Consider the following 18,241-nt stretch of genomic DNA (forward strand, 5'->3'; position numbering starts at 1 on the left):
GAAAACATTGGAACAACTGATGAGGTTTCTTTGAAAAGCTGCAGGTCCTTTTCAAGCTCTGCTCAAGACCCTGGTCTGTAAACAAAGTCTGGAAAATAGTGACTGGAATATTATGAGCGAAATACTTGTATAAGAAGCAACAACAAAGCAAAGTGAGTGCACCAACTTAAACATCAAGTTTAGGAAAAAGCCGAGATGTCTCCAATGATGGAGCATTTCAAAACTCATGGTACAGCCACTATTATTCATCAAAAGTATAAGTGTTATTACTTGATAGTAAGGAATGCTCAGTAAAGATACTTTTGTCACAAGGGACAATGTAATATTCTTGAAGTGTTAGAAAAGTGGGAGAAAAATGCAAACAAAACAAAACCAAGAAAACCAAATCTCATTAAAATTATTACGGAAGAAATTCAAATTTCTTCAGAGCGATCTAAATACATCACCACCTTTATAACACGCATTAATATTACAACTCTACCATGCAATATCATTTTTCAATAAACTAGCATCAATATTCACTAACCTGATTCTAATTTTTTTCTTTAGTTTATATAGTCTATACGCACTGAAGAGATCTCTGATCTCCTTGTTCTGACAACAGAAGTGGCACATCTAAGAAACAACAACATTAAATTACTGTTTGAGTTCATGTATTATTGCCAAAAAGAGATGTTTCTTGTCATACAGTAAATGAAAGCAGTCAGATCTTCATGTTATTTTAAATCTTGCTCTTATAATGCTCAGTTTATTGTATAATCCCTAAAAAAATGTACTTCATTCTCTTTTATAAATAAATTTATTAAAAAATTTCATTTATACATGGATCAATGCCCATAATATGGGCATGGCAAAAGTATAAATACCATGTATTTGCTATAAATTCAGAATAGCCAGAAGTAAGCCACACAATAACTTCTATGTGGATTATTAGCAGAGCTTTTATTCTGATGCTCAAATAACTGAACACAGATATCCACAATTAAATAAGTGACTTCTGGTTAATCAGGCCTTAAAAGGAGACAGAACATTCACTTTGTAAATTGACTATAAATATACACAGATAAGGTGCTCCTGTAATATTTCAACATTTTCAAAATTCTCTTCCTCCCTTTTTCTTATTATTTAGCTGAACTTTGCTTAAGAAATCTTAAATCTGCAGCCCAAATGCCAGAACATACCTCATGTTGCTTGACTCCATGTGGCCTGTATGAACTACACAATATAACTTGAAGTTGAGATTTTCAACTTTGCTGATATTTTTTGCTGTTTCTCAAACAACATTAACATGTTAGTTCTGAGAACTAAAATCTCTTATAGCAAATAAATCCAGAACCCTTTGACGAGAATTGCACTTCATAGTGGACAGAAATAATGTTGTATACTTCACTGAGCAGTATCCTCCACTTTAAAGTTGCAAATTGCAAGTGGTAACTGTACTGTAAAAAATATAACATGCTAAATCTCTGTACAGTAGAAACACCTTTGCATTACAACTTTGAAAAGAAGATATAATACAAGCACTTTGTCTTTTCAAACACCATCAGGGCTGTGTAAAGTAAAATCTCCTGATTTCAATAGCATTTGCACTCATTAATTACATTGCTCAGGCTAAGAACTGAGTGCCAATTCAGCAAAAAATACTGATAGAATATTAAAATTGCAAACTTTCACAAATGAGATTGCATATCTGTAATATTTCCCAATCCAGTTTACAGCCTTTAAAACAGATAGGAGGAAATACCTCAACCCTTAGTATGGAATAAAATATAGAGTGACAAACTTGAGAAAAAAGAAACCTTCCCCCACTTCCTACCAATTCGGCTCTTAGGACTGGCAGTCGGGTACATAAAGTAATAAGCAGATCGGTTAAAATAAGCAAATAAGTGGGGAAGGAAAAATGGAGCCTCAAAGGCTGTTCTCCTCAACTCCAATGCAGCCACCCATTCTTCAGAGGAGATTTATTATTTGGCTCAGAGAGGGAACACATCGGCCACTGCAGCAGGGCTCGCTGACACCTTTCTGAAAGTGACTTGGAAAACTCAATTTCCAACTCAAACAGCTGCCAGACAATAAAAGAAATATTATATTTTCCTAGCGCTATTTTCTCTAAACCAGGAACTAGATACAGCTGTGTTTTCATTAATTCATGACTTTTTTTTGGCCATGTAGAGAAAGTACTGCTAACTTAAAACTGCAAATAGAATAAATCTATTCCTCTTTTATTGTTTTGAGTTTGTTAGGTTTTTTTCCCAGATGATTAGCTTAATACAGACCAACTGAGATATGCCACTACTTTTTGATAGGTATCAGGTACGAACGTTTTGACACAGCTTTTCTAGAAACTGAATTAGCATGTAAAAAGGAACAGCAAGCAGTAGTGAATACTGACAGTCTGTTTGTTCTTAGTATTTCAAAAGCACTGATTGTTCATATCATCTACAACTGACCTTCACAGGCCATAGATGGTGGTATGCAATCCTTGCCTATAAACATGAAGTGACATGTTTGTGGGATGTAGTCATACATTGTCTTCCTTAGAATATTTTCATTTTTCTCTTTCCTCCATTTAGTCTGTTGTTCATTCTGATAATGACCTCTCCATCTTTTCTTTCATTACCCATTGAAATCACCATGAAAGCCTCTAAGACTTTAAAGTCGGTCTAGCCATATTTTCAAAAACACTTACAGAAGCAGTACCTATTTCTATTCAACAAGAGTGGAATTCTAAAATTCTCATTTCATTGATGAAAAAAAAAGTGATATTGTTGCCCTTTTAAGACTTTTCTTTCCACATTTTGCATAGCTTGTCATTTTTACAAAATTATTCTGATGGCCGTGGCATTTTCTTAAGGGCTAACACAGTAAAGTATATTTATTTCCCCATAACATAAAAAGACAAATCAAATACATATATATTACTTCTTTACCAGTGTATCTTCATACTCTTTGACAGATGCATTTTTCAACTTTCCCTTAATGTCTAGTTTGCTATTGTATCTATTTTGCTCTTGTACACCACTGCTTTTTGACCTTACACAGTTTGCTTTTCCATTTCATGTCGGCATTACCCTTTATATTAAGTGACTACCAAACTACACTTTGCTGTCAATGGGTTATATTTCTGGAACATATTTTAAAACAATATTCACAATTCAACCTAAGAAAAAGTGACAATAAATTAATATCAAGGACTCATAGGCTACTTTACAATATATTGAAATGAAGCTGAGTTATCCAGTCAGAGAGTTGAATTTGACAATGTCCACATATAACTGAGTATAAGTTTTCTTAAAGTTTATATAATCCAAGGTTTTGTCATCATCTTGAGATAGAAATGACCCTCAATTTATTTAAACGATCCTACAAGAGTCCCTCAAATACTCTGTAAGGGTTCCACAACACTAATTCTAAAGCTGAGAACATGACTGACTTATCTCTTGACTTTGACAAATATGGTGCCAGCGCGAGGTGGTTCAGGACACCAGACACCTGAACAGTGTGTCTGATACTAACTGGACCTCTGCATCAGGTGTTCTGCCTGTAATAATGCAAGTGGCTAAACTATCCTCAAGTGCTTCATATCTGCCAGTGGAGAAAAGCACCCCAGCTGAGATGGAACAGTTTGACCAAGAACTCCCAGTCCAAGGAACCAACACAAATTCCCCCACGTATCATAAACCACTTACTTATGGAAGTCAGAGTGTGTTTTTTCCCTGTTTCAGTTGGTTCAAGATTTCACTGTAGTTGTTTCCCACTGATCAAGAATTGTCTTTCCCTGGGAAGTCAGCATGGGAAGCAATGCAACTGTAAAACCACCACAAACATTTTCCCTTCACTGTCAGAAGGCAAAGGGACACTGATGGATCCTTTCCTATGCTGTTTGATTCTCACAATTCCAGTCTTGGAGACCTCTAAGGCCTCCCAGGTGTTTGAGGAGTGACAGGTCCTGTCTTTTTGGACATGTTTGGGAACCACACACACAGAGCACATTGAATAGACAGAATGAGGATTCAAAAAGTATTCATCCCTATGAACCCCAGCTCAAAAATAAGATGTTATATATATGCAAATACTTGCATCATTTCCTTCTCATTTAAAACACTGCTTCACACATGGCCTGGAGTCCCCTACAAAGCAAAGTATGTCTTCTGAAGGAGGTCTCCAAGCCATCGAGTCTCTCTCGCTCTTGCCTCATCAAGCTTTTTCAAAATTTGTAGTTCTATAAATAGTCATATTTTATACTAATAGGTATTAAACTGCAATAGTACATTTTACTTTGCAAGAAAAAGAATAATATAAAAATTATTATGAAACCTATGAAACGGGTCTCTCATTCAGACATTTATCTGCATACATTATAATATATGCATTTTTTTTCTTTAGCAGTTAGAAAGTTCATCTGCCCAGGGTAGTGCCCATTTTCTTTTGAGACAGGGTAGCATATTTAAATAAATAGTCACTGAATTGACTGTCGACTTTGGCAAAAGCTATTAAGTAGTATCTGTAAGGGGATGCCAATCAGTAAATTCACTCTGATGTATGAGCAAAAGCTATCAGAGAAAGCAAATAATCTTCATTCCAAATAAAAGTATGTTTTTTTAAGCAAAGAAAATCCCATATATATATATATATAAAAAAAAAGAAAGAGAAGTAAATACATACATGGAAAGATTCTCCAATTCCCAGTAAAATCTGATAATGACTGGCAGCAAATCTGTTTCTTTAGCCTGCCCAACAAAGCTTCAAGCCAACCTAGCATTTGGCAAATGAGTACACAGAGCCTGGGGTGAGAGCATAATACTTTATTAGGAGCTTCAGATTCTTGGTGTTGTTTTTGTTTTAATTCTCTGGAAGGCGACAGTTGGTTTGTGCAGTTATTTTAGCTCGGGGCAAAGACTCTGTTTGTCTGTTGCTCTTTATAAGTTCTGAGTTGGTAGGTTTGCTGAGGCTAATCTTTTCTCAAACCATCCTAGAATTTTCTGATTTAAACTATAATCTGTTCCACTAGACTCTTTAAACACTCAGAAGAATTCTTTTTTAAATAATTTCTTTTTGTATAAGCACATATATCAAAAGACAATGTGAGTCATTATTGCTACCGTATTTATAAATAATACAGACTGTTTCAGTCTGTATCAAAGTCAATCAGTGTTAGATATAATTGGTGGAACTCATTATTTTAAATCAAGCATGACAGTTTTACAATTACAATATGTATTTAGTTTAAATTACTACTGTCCCAAAAGGAAACATGAATTCTTCAAATCAGTAGTGAAGCATCTAACTGCTGGTACACATCTCACTACTCAGCTAAAACAAACACCCTTTCAATAGATAAGATTTATTGTTTATGCCCCTTAAGTTTCAACATAATTTTTAAATATCTGGAAAATCCCTCCTAACAGTTTTACTTATAGTGCTACTTGCTATTTATCTTCTGAAACACTCTCCTTGGAATGTTCTTGAGTTTCATTTTTCCCTAAGTATAACAAGTCTGCCACCTAGTGCTTTATGATACCTCTAGTACACATTTTACTGGATAATTTTTTACTATTTTTTGATGAAATATCTCATGTCCTTGAATGCATATACACAGATGCACGTTTGCCTACACATACTCAGCATGCTCAAAAATCACATTGTATCTTCTTGCTGACAGGTTGCATTACATGTTTCAACAGTTATTAGCCCATTTTTGTACTTCCTGACTAACACACAATCATCTTGTAACTCTGTTCCTCTGCTGTAAGATCTGAAAGTCTCACAGAGATTGTAAAAGGAAAAACCTGCAAATTATTTAAAGAGCAAAAAAACCCCAAACACGTATCATGTCAGTTTAGTATGAAAAATATTAGGGAAGCCATTGCAGCTTTGACCCTATGGAGCTCTAAACAGTCTCCTTGGTGGGGAGTCCTGTTACAGCACTGAGGACATTCCAACTTGGAATGGGCTCTGAGCTAAATGCTGCTGAGATCACCTGCCTGGGATCCAGGAGCAACAGCTCTTCAGCAGTGGTATCCTACATGGGACACAAAAGCTGGAGAATGATGGGGAAAAGGAAGCATAAAGATACCATTCACAAAAATAAATTTCCAAGCAGTAGGGCTGGAACAGCCCAAAAAGCGATTTATGGTAGATCCCAGTGTGCCACTCACAAACTGACTGCAACCAGTGCCAAGATTCATTCCAGTTTAAGTACCCATCTGCCCCAAGAACAGTTCCCTTCACAGAGGTTCCTCATGTTTGCTTATGTCCACTCTACTGTGAAAAGGATGACCAAGATTTCTGCTCCTTCATTTTGCCAGATTATTGCAAGGCAGCTAGACCACAAAATAAAACTTGGCATAGTATTTATAGAGATTTCTTTTAACAGTTTTGATTCTCCTTTTTAATTAAATTATAACATTTGTAACATAAGTAGTACTAAAAATTGGATTATATTAAAACTTTGACTATGAACAAGCCCAGGAAAGAAAAAAAAAGTTCCAATAATAAGGAAAACTGGTGAGATGAACTATCAGATCATGTCAGTAGGTCAGATTAAGCCTAAACTGTTTTTTGACAACATAAATAAGTCTGCATAACCTGATCCTTTTGCTCTGAGAAAGTATTGAGATGATATTTCGAAAAAGTCACTAGAAGTTTTCATAAATTATCATTTAATGATCTGTCCTCTATCAAATCATCTTTTAGTTACTTCTACTGAAAAAAAAATGGCCAGAAAGATAAAAAAATAATAACACCTCTAAAGGAGTAACACAGCTTTTAGTCCAAAGCCCAGATATCAAAAAGTAACTAGACTTCTTTTCTTAATTTTTAGCAAGGAAGATAAATTTTAAATAAAGTAGATAGAAAAGAAACCAGTGTTTGGTGGGGTTTTTTTTCAGGCACCACATACATTGCCTAACAATATAATTTAAAAGTTTTCAATTACAATACAAATTTACTTTAAGAAATGGTAAGGACCATAAATAAGGACTAGCAGTTTCCTTTGCTTTTCCCTTTTTGAAATCCTGGTGTGTCAGCAGTAGTAGGGCTAACACAGCTTCAGGACTGGACTAGAATCCTTATGAGGCTCTTCAGCCAGAAGCAAAATTTCCTTCTTTGTCCCCAGCTTCCTGCACAGATACCAGATATTATCTTGAGAGTTTTTACTGAATGTACGTTTCATACTTCTTCACCAGTTTTGCACATGAAAGTATCATTCTTCATCTTTGTGAGTTGCTGACATACTGAGGGAATTTCTTTGTAGCTCATAATGCCATTGCTTTTTTCTTTGGTATAAATACAGACAGGATAGCAATATGATTTTATGGCTCAGTGTTTAGAATGGCATGGTAAAGCCATAAACCAATTATTCGGGTCAATCCCAAAAAGTTGTTGCAAAATATTTAGTAGATCACATATTTTTCCTGTGGTTTCCTTTAAGTAGAAGAAGAGCAGCTACTAAAATTTATCCAATGAAAATTTGAAAAAAAACCCCTATGAATATTTTTTTCCTACTAGTAATTATGTTGGACAGTTTTATATATAAACTAAGCTTAGAAATGTGTTCTCTGGCTTTCTATTTCCTCCCTGTGTGTCCATGAGATCGACTAGAAAAGCTCAGTGGTGCCTGTGTGCTGTGGTACACCCGACCCTTAAAGCTTCTGCAGATAGACCTTCCATCTTCCTCCTTTGCTTGCTTCATCCCAGAAGAACATTTGAAAGAGTGGCTGATGAATCACTGTGTGAAGCCATCCACAAATGACATTTCATAAAACACTGAGTTAAGAGAAAAATTAGGAAGAGTTGTGGAAGGAAACATCTTGAACCTAAGAAAACAATTACAATAAAATTTGTACATTGTTCCAGCCTTTTTAGGTACAGATATTCAGACTCCTCTTTTTTTAAAGCCTGTAAATCCAGCAAATATCTGCATCAGAGGCATATGATCAATAAATAGGTTTTAACTCTATAAAAAGCTACAAATCATTCAGTCCCTGCCTGTTTTAAATCTCTTCTCAAATGACCCATCCCTCCTGACCTCTATTAATTTCTGGATTCTCAAATCCTTCTCAAAGGTCAGGTTCTAATCCCTAAGAGTGGGTTGGGCTTGCACTGCAGCATGGAAAACTTTATAGTGTTACCCTGGATATATAGTGCACTTCTGAATGCAAAAGACAAGCGGCACCTGATTTCTCCTTGAGTTCACAGATAGTCCCAGTCCCACAATGCTGTCCATCCAGCCCAAAGATGAGCACTAGATTAATTAAAATTCTTAATTTATTGCAATTTTATTGCATTCTGAAAACATTCTGTCTGTGCATTGCTGAGAAAATCTTCTCGAAGGCCTGAAAGCTCTAAATATGTGCTGCCCTGTAACTCACTACTGCTGCCTATTTTAAAAGAAAAACCAGTCTGCAGGACCAAATGGAGAAGCTCTTTGTTCCCTCTCTTCACTGTTAATGGTGGTACTCAGAAATAAGCAAAAAAATGCTTCTAAACATTTTTTTAAGGATAAAAGGGAATAAGAAACTAAGTTATGTAAATCCATGTGCATTTTTTAAACTTCATTGTGTTAGCTAGGAATTTTCTTAGTAGAATGGGCAAATCTTGAGTGCTCAGCTCATGTGGAAATTCTATCTATGCAGGCAAACAATAAAATTAACACTCATAGGACTGATTTGTTGTAAGCTTTTACGGTTCTGCATGCAGCAGTATTAGAATCAGTTGTACTTCTTGTTTGATATGTAGCGTTGGAATGGTGACACTCAAAACAATGTACACAAACCAGACATTTTGGAAAGCTTTTGACCCTAGAAATACAGCTATCTAAGAGAAGTTTGTTGTGGGAAGTATCATATCCTTTCAAAATAAGTGATTGTTAGCAAGCTTATAATTCAACCTCTGTATAGCAAGAAATCATGAATTGTAAATTTAAACTCTCATTTTCTCTAGAACATCGGTTTAACTATATCTCCATTTATGATTTAAAGCCTTGTGTCGGTATACAAACCAAGTCAAAATCACAGAAGTGGCATTTGTCCCAGTGATTCCTCCCAATCTGTCTAAAACCATCTGTTTTTGCTGCATGTTCCCTTGCACCCAGGAGCTCTGATTTCGACAGCAATGTATTTCCAATGCTGACGTGAGAGGAACTAATCCAGCCATTTGGATGCACACTTTGCTATCTCGGTGTCGCTGTCATACATCACAGCGTCTGAGATACCAAAGAACAATAACAACAGCAAATACAAATGCATCACAACAAAATGGTATATTTATGGTCTGTGTACATGCATAAGTCAGCTGCACAACCATCTCTGGCCTCCACTCAGAATTCATTTATACAGAATGAATCAGCTTCCGATCATTCACAGCAAGATTGGCTTCCAACAGAAAGGCCTATGGATACAGAGCCTCCCTACCAGAAATACAGAGAGACACACTCCAGAAGCAGACATACTCTATCTACAAGAATATTTATATGGACAAAAAAACCCATAGCTTCTTAAATCACAAAGCTTTCTTTTGCATTCATATTCTTTTTATTATGTATAAGAAAGCTTTCATAAGATTTCCTCTGATATTCCTAAACAATGGCACACTGAACACTTCTAGCTCAAGAAGTCTTCCTCTCACAAAGTTCCTGAGCTGCAAATTGTTGGATGTGAAGAGAGAATTTCTATGTTTGTCCATTTGCTATACTCTTTCCCTGGCATTCATGTTCAGCCACCTCTGACAACAGGGTACTAGAATCTATAGATCATCATGCAGCTGCTCACATATTCTTATACATGCAGTATTTTTCTTATTTTTGTATCTACGAGGTTCATTCTCATTCTCTTACTCTCAGAGAAGTTTGTTCTCTCTGTTGTGCATTTTCAGTAATACAGTGAAGTCATGAAGAATGAAATAAAACCAATTTTCCAGAAGCCATGAACGACAATTTTCACACAATCTGGATAATACACTACTGCAAGCCCTGCCTATGATGCATTTCCTACCCCATTTCTATTAGGTTTTGATAATTTAAAGTTGAAGAACGACTCATGTACAGTGCTGCCATGTTTTGAAATGCTATATGAGAATGAAATCTGATGTTTATCAAACTGTTTCTCTTATCTCTAGGATTTGATGGTGTTGCTGCTCTCTCTGTGGATCCTTTTGGCATGGTAGGTTAAGTCCCTGCAATGTTTCAGCGTGTTCCCTCCTACATAAATCTCATTCTTTCTGACCATGCTAGACCCATCTGTAATTTTCCTGTGTTTTTGTTTGTGTTCAGATCACTTCTTTGATCACAACACAGTCCATGTACAGCACAAATATTCTGCTTACTCTTCTACATCACTACGAAAGGAAACAAGTAAGGAAGAAACTAAAACAATCTGTGCTCCCCCACTGGTGAACTGTATTTTTATCTACTATGTTAAATAGTCCAGTGATGTCAATACCAGTACCTACACCAACACCTGTCTGTTCCCACTTCCTAGGCTTGAGGATGGCACTGACAGGCAAGAGGGAGGAGAGGACTAGGTAAGCTGGGCAGAGATGGAAGATACGAAAACAGCTGAACTTTTCTAGGGTAGTGGATATTCAAGTTGCATCAAGTTCCTCTAAGACAACAAGCATCACTCAATCCACATTCTGCTGTTAAAGAGAAATCAAGGTCCTCCAATATCACACAGAAATTATCCATACACTCAGGACTGTAAGGAATTCTAAGGTTTTGCTTAGAAGGCCATTCCAATTTGGGGCAGTATTTACACAAGTGAAAAAAAAAAAAAATTTAAATGCTTAAAAATGGTCATCTTGAAAATGGCTAAACTCAAGCATGGGACTAAAAACTTTCCTGCAGAAGATCCTAACCACAGAGCAAATCACTATCTGTATTCCTATTTTGGAATCAGTATCACTATCTGAATTCCTAATCAAATTCACTGATTTTGATTCTAAGTAGTAGAAACATAAGTGCCTAGAATTTTTATTTCTCATAATCTTATGTTGCTCATAAGTATATACAATTTATTTTTCCCCAGTATTTTCCTTCCTTTTGAGCAACAACTATTCCTGTGTTGTAAAAAAACAGAATATTCTTCACTTCAAGAAGTGAAGAAACAATGTGTCTAAAGAAAAAGTTTCTAATAAGTAGTGAAATAAGCACAGAAAAAATATCATCCAAACATGTCTTGTACAAAACTGAAACATTGTAATGTCATATTTTAAAATACTTATATAGATAAGAAATTGGAGCATCTCTTTATGATGTAAATATTTTTTTAATATATGATTTAGCAGGTAATGGACTGTGCTGATAAGCAATTGTCACTGAGATCTTAGGTCAGTCAGTTATCCATAAATTAACAGATTATTTCCTACTATGATGCACCATTCACTAAATATAAGAAATGTAGAATTCCATTATTTTTAATTAGCACATGCTCCCTATTACCTCCAGATAAAATAACTCTGAAAACTGTTTATATGTGGTACTTAAGTGGTTGAAAGTATTAAATGAAAATTTATCATTTTAAAACAACAAGATCTTTAAAATATTTTGAAATCTGACAGAAGACAAATACTAGTAGTGAGTTAAAGGTGAAAGGGCATCTTGAATATAGTACAATTTGTCTCCAACATGATTTATAGACCCAGTCTGAAACATGATAGCAAAAAAAATACAGTTTTTCATTGAGGTGCCTCAGGTCTACAAATCTCATTACTGTCATTTCTTTTCCATCTCTTAAATTTAATAACATTTATTTTTAAAGGACAAATAAACATTGACACACATATCCAAAACAGCAGTATCATCAGAGCACAAACTTCTCATGTACTCATTATATTGCTTTAAACATAGAAAAAATATTATATAAATACAAAAATACTAAATACTGAAATTTCTGTTTTGAAATAAGAAGCATTTCTTATTAAAAGAAAAAAAAAACAACAAACGGAACCGATTTTATTGATTAACAGTATCTTTAGGACACAGCTCCAGGGAGAATTTTCAACTTAGTCTACAACATTTAAAATTCATGTTCTAGTTTAAAGTATTACATTTGGATTTAACTTGTCTGAGAGAAAAAAAAAAAAACAAAACAACCCACACCAAATTTCTTTAATAGCTGGCAAGAGGAATAAATGTTTTAGGCCTAGAGATACGTCAGCATCCATAAGATAGTATGTGTCTATTTTATTCTGTAAAATGTACCTTGCAGATGCAAAGCATTTAGGGTGAGAAAGATAGATTAGTTAAGACAAGAAACATTACTTTATTAGGTAAATGATGCCTTAGAGATATTCTAAAGTAAAGCTTTTGTGCATGTTCTGAAAAGAAATGTTAAAAAGCAAGGCCAAAAATCAGAACAGATGTTATAAATATGTTCAGTGATATGTCTTTATGTATAAATTCAAGTTTGAAGTAGGAATGATGTCAGAAACAATAGACAAATGGATCCAATTTTCTGACATTAAGACGGGATGTGCAAAAGTCACAAAAGGTAAAATAGTGTTCTCCAACATCCCATCTGTTTTTATGATGATTAAAATTACTATTTAACATTGATATTGGCACAGCAAAATTGTCACAGCTCACTAAGGGATTTCTGCACATGGGTAATAACCACTCTTATCCCTTCAGGTCTTTCCCTATGACTATCAAAACTGTAATGCTTTAAAGTAAATGTGCCAGAGGCACCTTTTCCACAACATTAAGAACATGGAGACAACACACAGTATCATTTTATGATACTGTGGAGAGCAGCTGTATATCCTGTCCCTGGGAGGCAGACTGGCTAAACCATTCATAATGTCCCCAGGGAATAGTACTGTTTAGCCTATTTGCATTTCCCTACCACAGATTCTGTCTTTTAATCAAGGACACAATTTCTATTCCTTTCATTCACATATGTTGAGATACAGAGAATAACCCCATGCCTTGGTCAGTCCCTCTAAACCAGCTGTAAGTAATCAACTTTTAGAAGACTTCAGTTTGTATTCCTGTGGACAAAGTAAGAGAAGCCCAATTGGGCATTTTATTTTCCAGTCAAAATATCAATGTGCTCAACTTCAGAATATCTCAAGAAAAATATTTTGGTATTTCAACGAAATAAAATTATCACACAATTTGTAACCAACATTTTAGTATGTAACATTAAAAATACAAGTACTCACAGTAGCATGTTCCCCTAAGTGGATTTCCAAGATACCTGTTTTCAGAGTCACAGCTGCAGGGGGAAAAAAAAGACAAAACCAAACGTTCCCATTAAACATTGTATAACTTTAATAAAAATGTACCTAAAATATTTATTCAAATAGCATGGGTTTCATTACTAGTAGCACATAAATGCAAATAGAAATTATTTTATATAGTTGTTAATTAGGATGTGCTACTTCCTGGAGACACCAGAGTGACCAGGCTCTTGAATAAGGAACTCCAGGCATATGCCTTAAGTCAGTGCCTATGGTAGGACTAAGCACAGGCATGTATGAACAAAGGAGAGCCAGGCAGCTGGATCCAAGCACTGAATCTCTTTATCCCTGTAACCTCAGTGATAGTTTCCTCCCTCATCTGGTTTTGATCTGCCCCCCCCCAAGATAACAGCTGAGCATCCACCAGAAGGATCACTGACTTGCAGAAAGTGTTCCCAAATACGTCCCCCTCCAACATACACTACTAACTCTTCAAACAAAAACAAAAATAACACCATAATAGCAGAGAAAAAACAACAACAACAAACCAACCCAAAGTATCCCCATAGCATAAAATATTTAATATATTTCCACAGCATCACAGAGGACCTAGGGGGGATCCAGAGCTATGCTGTCTTTCCTAGAGAGGCTGCTCCTAAATTATGCAGCTGCAACTAGACCATGGAACCAGGCTCTGGGGTCAGGAATTGTAGCCAGGACTATGGCACACAAGTACAGCAGTGTCTCAGCTACTCATCTCAATGAACTTCGGAAACAGTTGCTCCCCTTCATCAACCACCCAGGGCACCAGGTGAAATTTAAATTGAATACAATACACTGATGCTGCTGACAAGATGTACACATAATAAAAGCTGAAGAAATAGCTTTCTTATTGATAAGATATATAGGTCTTTTCAGAGAGATGAAATATCCTACACAAATTCAGAGTGGTCAAATTCAGTTATATAATATTATTCTAAAAACACCAAGTATCTCAATAGAAGATGATTAACCTGCTTTTGGTTTTCTTGGTTATTTCACAGAAGTCTCCAGCAAGATTATAGTTTTCTATTAAATATACAGAATGATTCATTAAACAAAGAGAAAGCTAATCCCTGCCTATTAAATTTCATATAAATATTTTCCCAGAGGAAATCTGAATCATTTAATATCTTGGACTACCTTTTCATTACTTTATTCTAAGAAACTTAATTTGCAAGGGTTTTTTTACGTTATTTTATTTGTGAGTAATATTAAAAATACCTTCCAAATTGGATGTCATATAATTTAACAAGTTGCAGACTGTACTGTAATGTTTGCATTTCTGCTGGTCTCCTCAATAGTTTCCAACTGGTGATTCTTAACGTGCTGATTTTTATTAATAGGCACATAATCTCCCTGACCCTTTGTTACAATGCCATAAAGAAAATAATCAACAGTAGCACTAAAATGGAAAAGTGGAAAAACAGATGTTCTAGATTCTGACCTTGCCCACTCATGATCTCACACGAGCATGAGAATTCTTTGCAGGGTCAATTATAAAGAAATACAACACTTTTTGAATATAATTATTTTAATAATAAATCTCCAAGCAATAGAAACAACCCTGTGCTTCAAGTGTAACTGCAGCACACAACTTATGGTCTTGTTCATAAAGACACTCCAGCCCTACAATCCTTTCCACAGAATTTAGAAGAGGGTCTGATCCCAAAGGAAGTCTCTTGCATGTACTTGGAAAGGAGAAAATCATCTCAAGTAATAATATTGGTCTTCTTGACATAGTTTTTTTTCTAAACATCACAAAACACTAACAAAATTCTTCAGAGAACAGCTTGCTACTCAAATGGATTAGGTTTCTAAAAATAGTTTAATGTCTGAAAGTGTCTTTAAGGTTTGGAATTCTGAAAGACAGCTAAGGGAAAAGAACCATTTTCGAATGAAGAGCTTAAAAGAATTTCCTTTTCTTGTATGTAAGATTGTCACATAAATGAGACACTATATTACAGAGTAAATTACAACAACATGATAAAGAGGAATGTAAGAGGAATATTTTTTTTCTGAATTGTTTCAGAGGCAAAGTAGAACGTTAAATGCAGGCAGAATTCAGAATATGTTTGGGTTTTACACCTGAGGATGAAGGCAAGAAACTTACCCTACTGCTCAGTGCTAACGGCACTGATCTATGGAAGAGCAATATCCAACTCCCAGTAACAATAAGCTGCACAACTTTCCATAGGGAGAAACTAAATAAATTCCACCGAGAACTCTTGGCCAGCTACACCACTCACCTGTGGTGATTTGACCCAGGGACTAAATGACTTTTTTTTTTTTTTTTAAATCTTGAAAATCTTTATGAAAAAAAGACACCTGTTTCCATATAGCTTCCCTTCTCCATTCAGCTGCACTTCTAATCAGATTAAACCACCTGCTGTGGATCAATAATTACCAGAACCCAGGGATTTCCCAAATCACGTATACCTTTTTGGTATTTTTATTTCTATTTATATCACAGCAAAAAAACCCAAGCATGAATACATAAAATAAAAATATCTGTAAATTCCATCTAATGCATCACAGGTTTCACAATTTACAAGAACACACAAAAGAATGGTTAATACAAAAATTACTAGGTACAAAATATTTTGTAATGTACAAGTATTCATAAGTATTCATTCAAATCCAAATAATTACTAATTCCCCGACAATTATAGAAGTGACCTTCAAATATCTTGAAAATAAAATGGCAATGTAATTTTAGAGCCAGGCATTTCAGTTGTTTCAGCATAATGTATGATGAAATGATAAAATATGCATAATAAAAAAGAACAGTGAATTAAACCACAGCAAATTATTTTGATATATTATCATATATATTATATTCTCTGTGTTGGGAGCCTCATGGAAGTAACAGTACTCAAGGAGGTGATGATCTTGGGCAAGGCATGTCTGACCTACTGGTCCTGGAAGGCCCGATGCCAGCCTGTGCTGTGTGCTGGTGTTATCCAAGAGAACCTTCCAGCTTGTCAGGAAAAGATACATGGCTGTGTTTGCACCCAAGAGAAAAGGCATCATGATATGGGAGGGAGGAGGCCCCTCTCTCTGGACAGAATCTGTACAGCACACTGGTGGAAAATCCATGCTGGGTCCATCCAGTGCTGCATGCACACAGTACCTGAAGCAGCATAAAATTCACCTGCTATCAGTATTCTTTTTATGCCATCTTATTAAAACAGCTGGTTATTATGCCATTTGTTGCCAGACCTTTCATGCAGAACACTTTCATAATGTATATCAGGAATAACATGAGGTGAAGTTCTTACTAGTTAGAGAAGCCTGGTTTCAATTCAAATGGAAGATACTATTTAAACACTCAGTTTTCAGTGGAGGGAAAAGATGAAACTAATAGGATTAAGAATATATCTGAAATTATTCACATGAGCAGGTATGCTGGGTTCTGATTAAATTTAGTTTTGTCTTTTAATCCTATCCTATTTTATTAACATGCCTATTGCTCTGCATTAGTCACTGATTATGGTTCCAATTACAAAATTTCCTATTCACTGAATTGCTTCCTTAAGAGCTTTACTCATTGTAGTAATTTTTGTACCTTCTCCTAAAACCAGCACACATTTGACCATATGTGAAGCATAATATATGCATCATATCTGAGAAATGGGAGCTACACTCATTATTTTATGTGCCACAGGGCTATGACCATTTGCCTTAAGTGGTAATAATGAATGAGCAGTTCCACCCTGGCATGACTCCAAAGACACAGCTCCCATTTACAAGGACAAATGGAGGAAGGCTCCTACCAGGTTGCGTACAAGTCCTATGGTTTGTTCCAATATAAAAGTATTCAATTCATCAGGCTCACTGACCTTTGGATGGCCTGCTATTAACACTTATTCCCCAACCTCTCTCTCAATTATTCTTTCAAAACTGAACCATTTTCTTCCACTCTCTTTTTTTCTCCCCACATTTTCTGGAAGTTCAAAATAAAAGTTATTGACAAATGCATTAAAAAATATTTTTTCTCATGTCTACAACCAAGTGAGTGATAATTTCTTGCTTTCTCTTTCAATACAATAAATGTATGTAAATGAGTACATGTTTACAGTAAGATTTCCAGATTTGGATTTTTTTAGTGAATGAAACGCTCCTTTGTAAGATAAAGTTTACAAATAAACTTCTGTTAAAGCTAAGCAATGTGTATCGTCTTGTGCACTGTATCTGTATCTCGCAAACTTAAAAAAGCTAAGGAACTGGCAGCAGGGGAACATAGATGTGTTTAATTTTATTGTGCTTACTGGTATGTCCCTGAAGGAAGGGTATACCTTCAGGCTTCTCACCTAAAGAAAACAGTCAATATAACACCAGCCTGGATCCATGGCTTTCTAGATGAGTGATTTGAACATGTGAAAACCTTCTTATAACAATTCATCTAACCTTTGACAGTGAAGGCAGGACTTTCTGCATTTCTGCTGCCATCACTAATTGGTAAATCCTTTCAATTAAAAGTGAAGCAAAAATAGAGGAACAGGGGAAAAGTAACCTAAGTACAGATGGACTTTCCTCTAACTGAGTTTGTTTTTAATGCCAAACTCTCAGGGAAGGCAAAAACGTATGTTAGACCACTCTAACAGACAATATTATTTTATTCAACTGGTTCCCTGCTGAGACAGTTTTCTCTTGTTCTGGCTCATACTACGGTTTGTCAACTATACAAAGGTATAGTATATTAGATAATACAGATATTTATGACCCTTACCTCATATTTTGTCCTTGCAAATTAACAGACCACTTTCATAGTGTCTGGAGAAGAGCTGTCACCTTTCTGATCTATAGGTGGTCATAAACAGGCCTGGGATTTTTGCCCAGGTTCTCAGCGTTTTATCTACAAGAGGTTCCTGATAAATTCAGACCAATGGACTGTTTTAGCAGAGGATCCCTGGTCTCTGACTGGTGACTTGTCCCTGCTTTTAGATGAGTAAGAATATCTTCTAGGACTACTGCTAAACTCTGTCCCATCCTTAACTTCTCAGGCTGTTCCTAATCTAAC

The 18,241-nt window shown here is 35.5% G+C and overlaps 1 protein-coding gene across 3 annotated transcripts in view; it reads right to left on the reverse strand.

The window, feature by feature from the left end:
- ATRNL1 (attractin like 1) overlaps positions 1 to 18,241 on the reverse strand; it is a 379,876-nt gene that overhangs the window by 197,092 nt on the left and 164,543 nt on the right. For all 3 annotated transcript variants that reach the window (XM_027740024.2, XM_027740021.2, XM_039383740.1), the window contains exon 21: positions 13,162 to 13,214. In XM_027740024.2, the coding sequence (XP_027595825.1) occupies positions 13,162 to 13,214 (53 nt within the window). The remainder of the gene's footprint in view (positions 1 to 13,161; positions 13,215 to 18,241) is intronic.

This window comes from Pipra filicauda, unplaced genomic scaffold (assembly GCF_003945595.2).
Source record: "Pipra filicauda isolate LSUMZ 115617 unplaced genomic scaffold, ASM394559v2 scaffold322_size837228_pilon, whole genome shotgun sequence".
In the NCBI taxonomy this organism is placed as follows: domain Eukaryota; kingdom Metazoa; phylum Chordata; class Aves; order Passeriformes; family Pipridae; genus Pipra; species Pipra filicauda.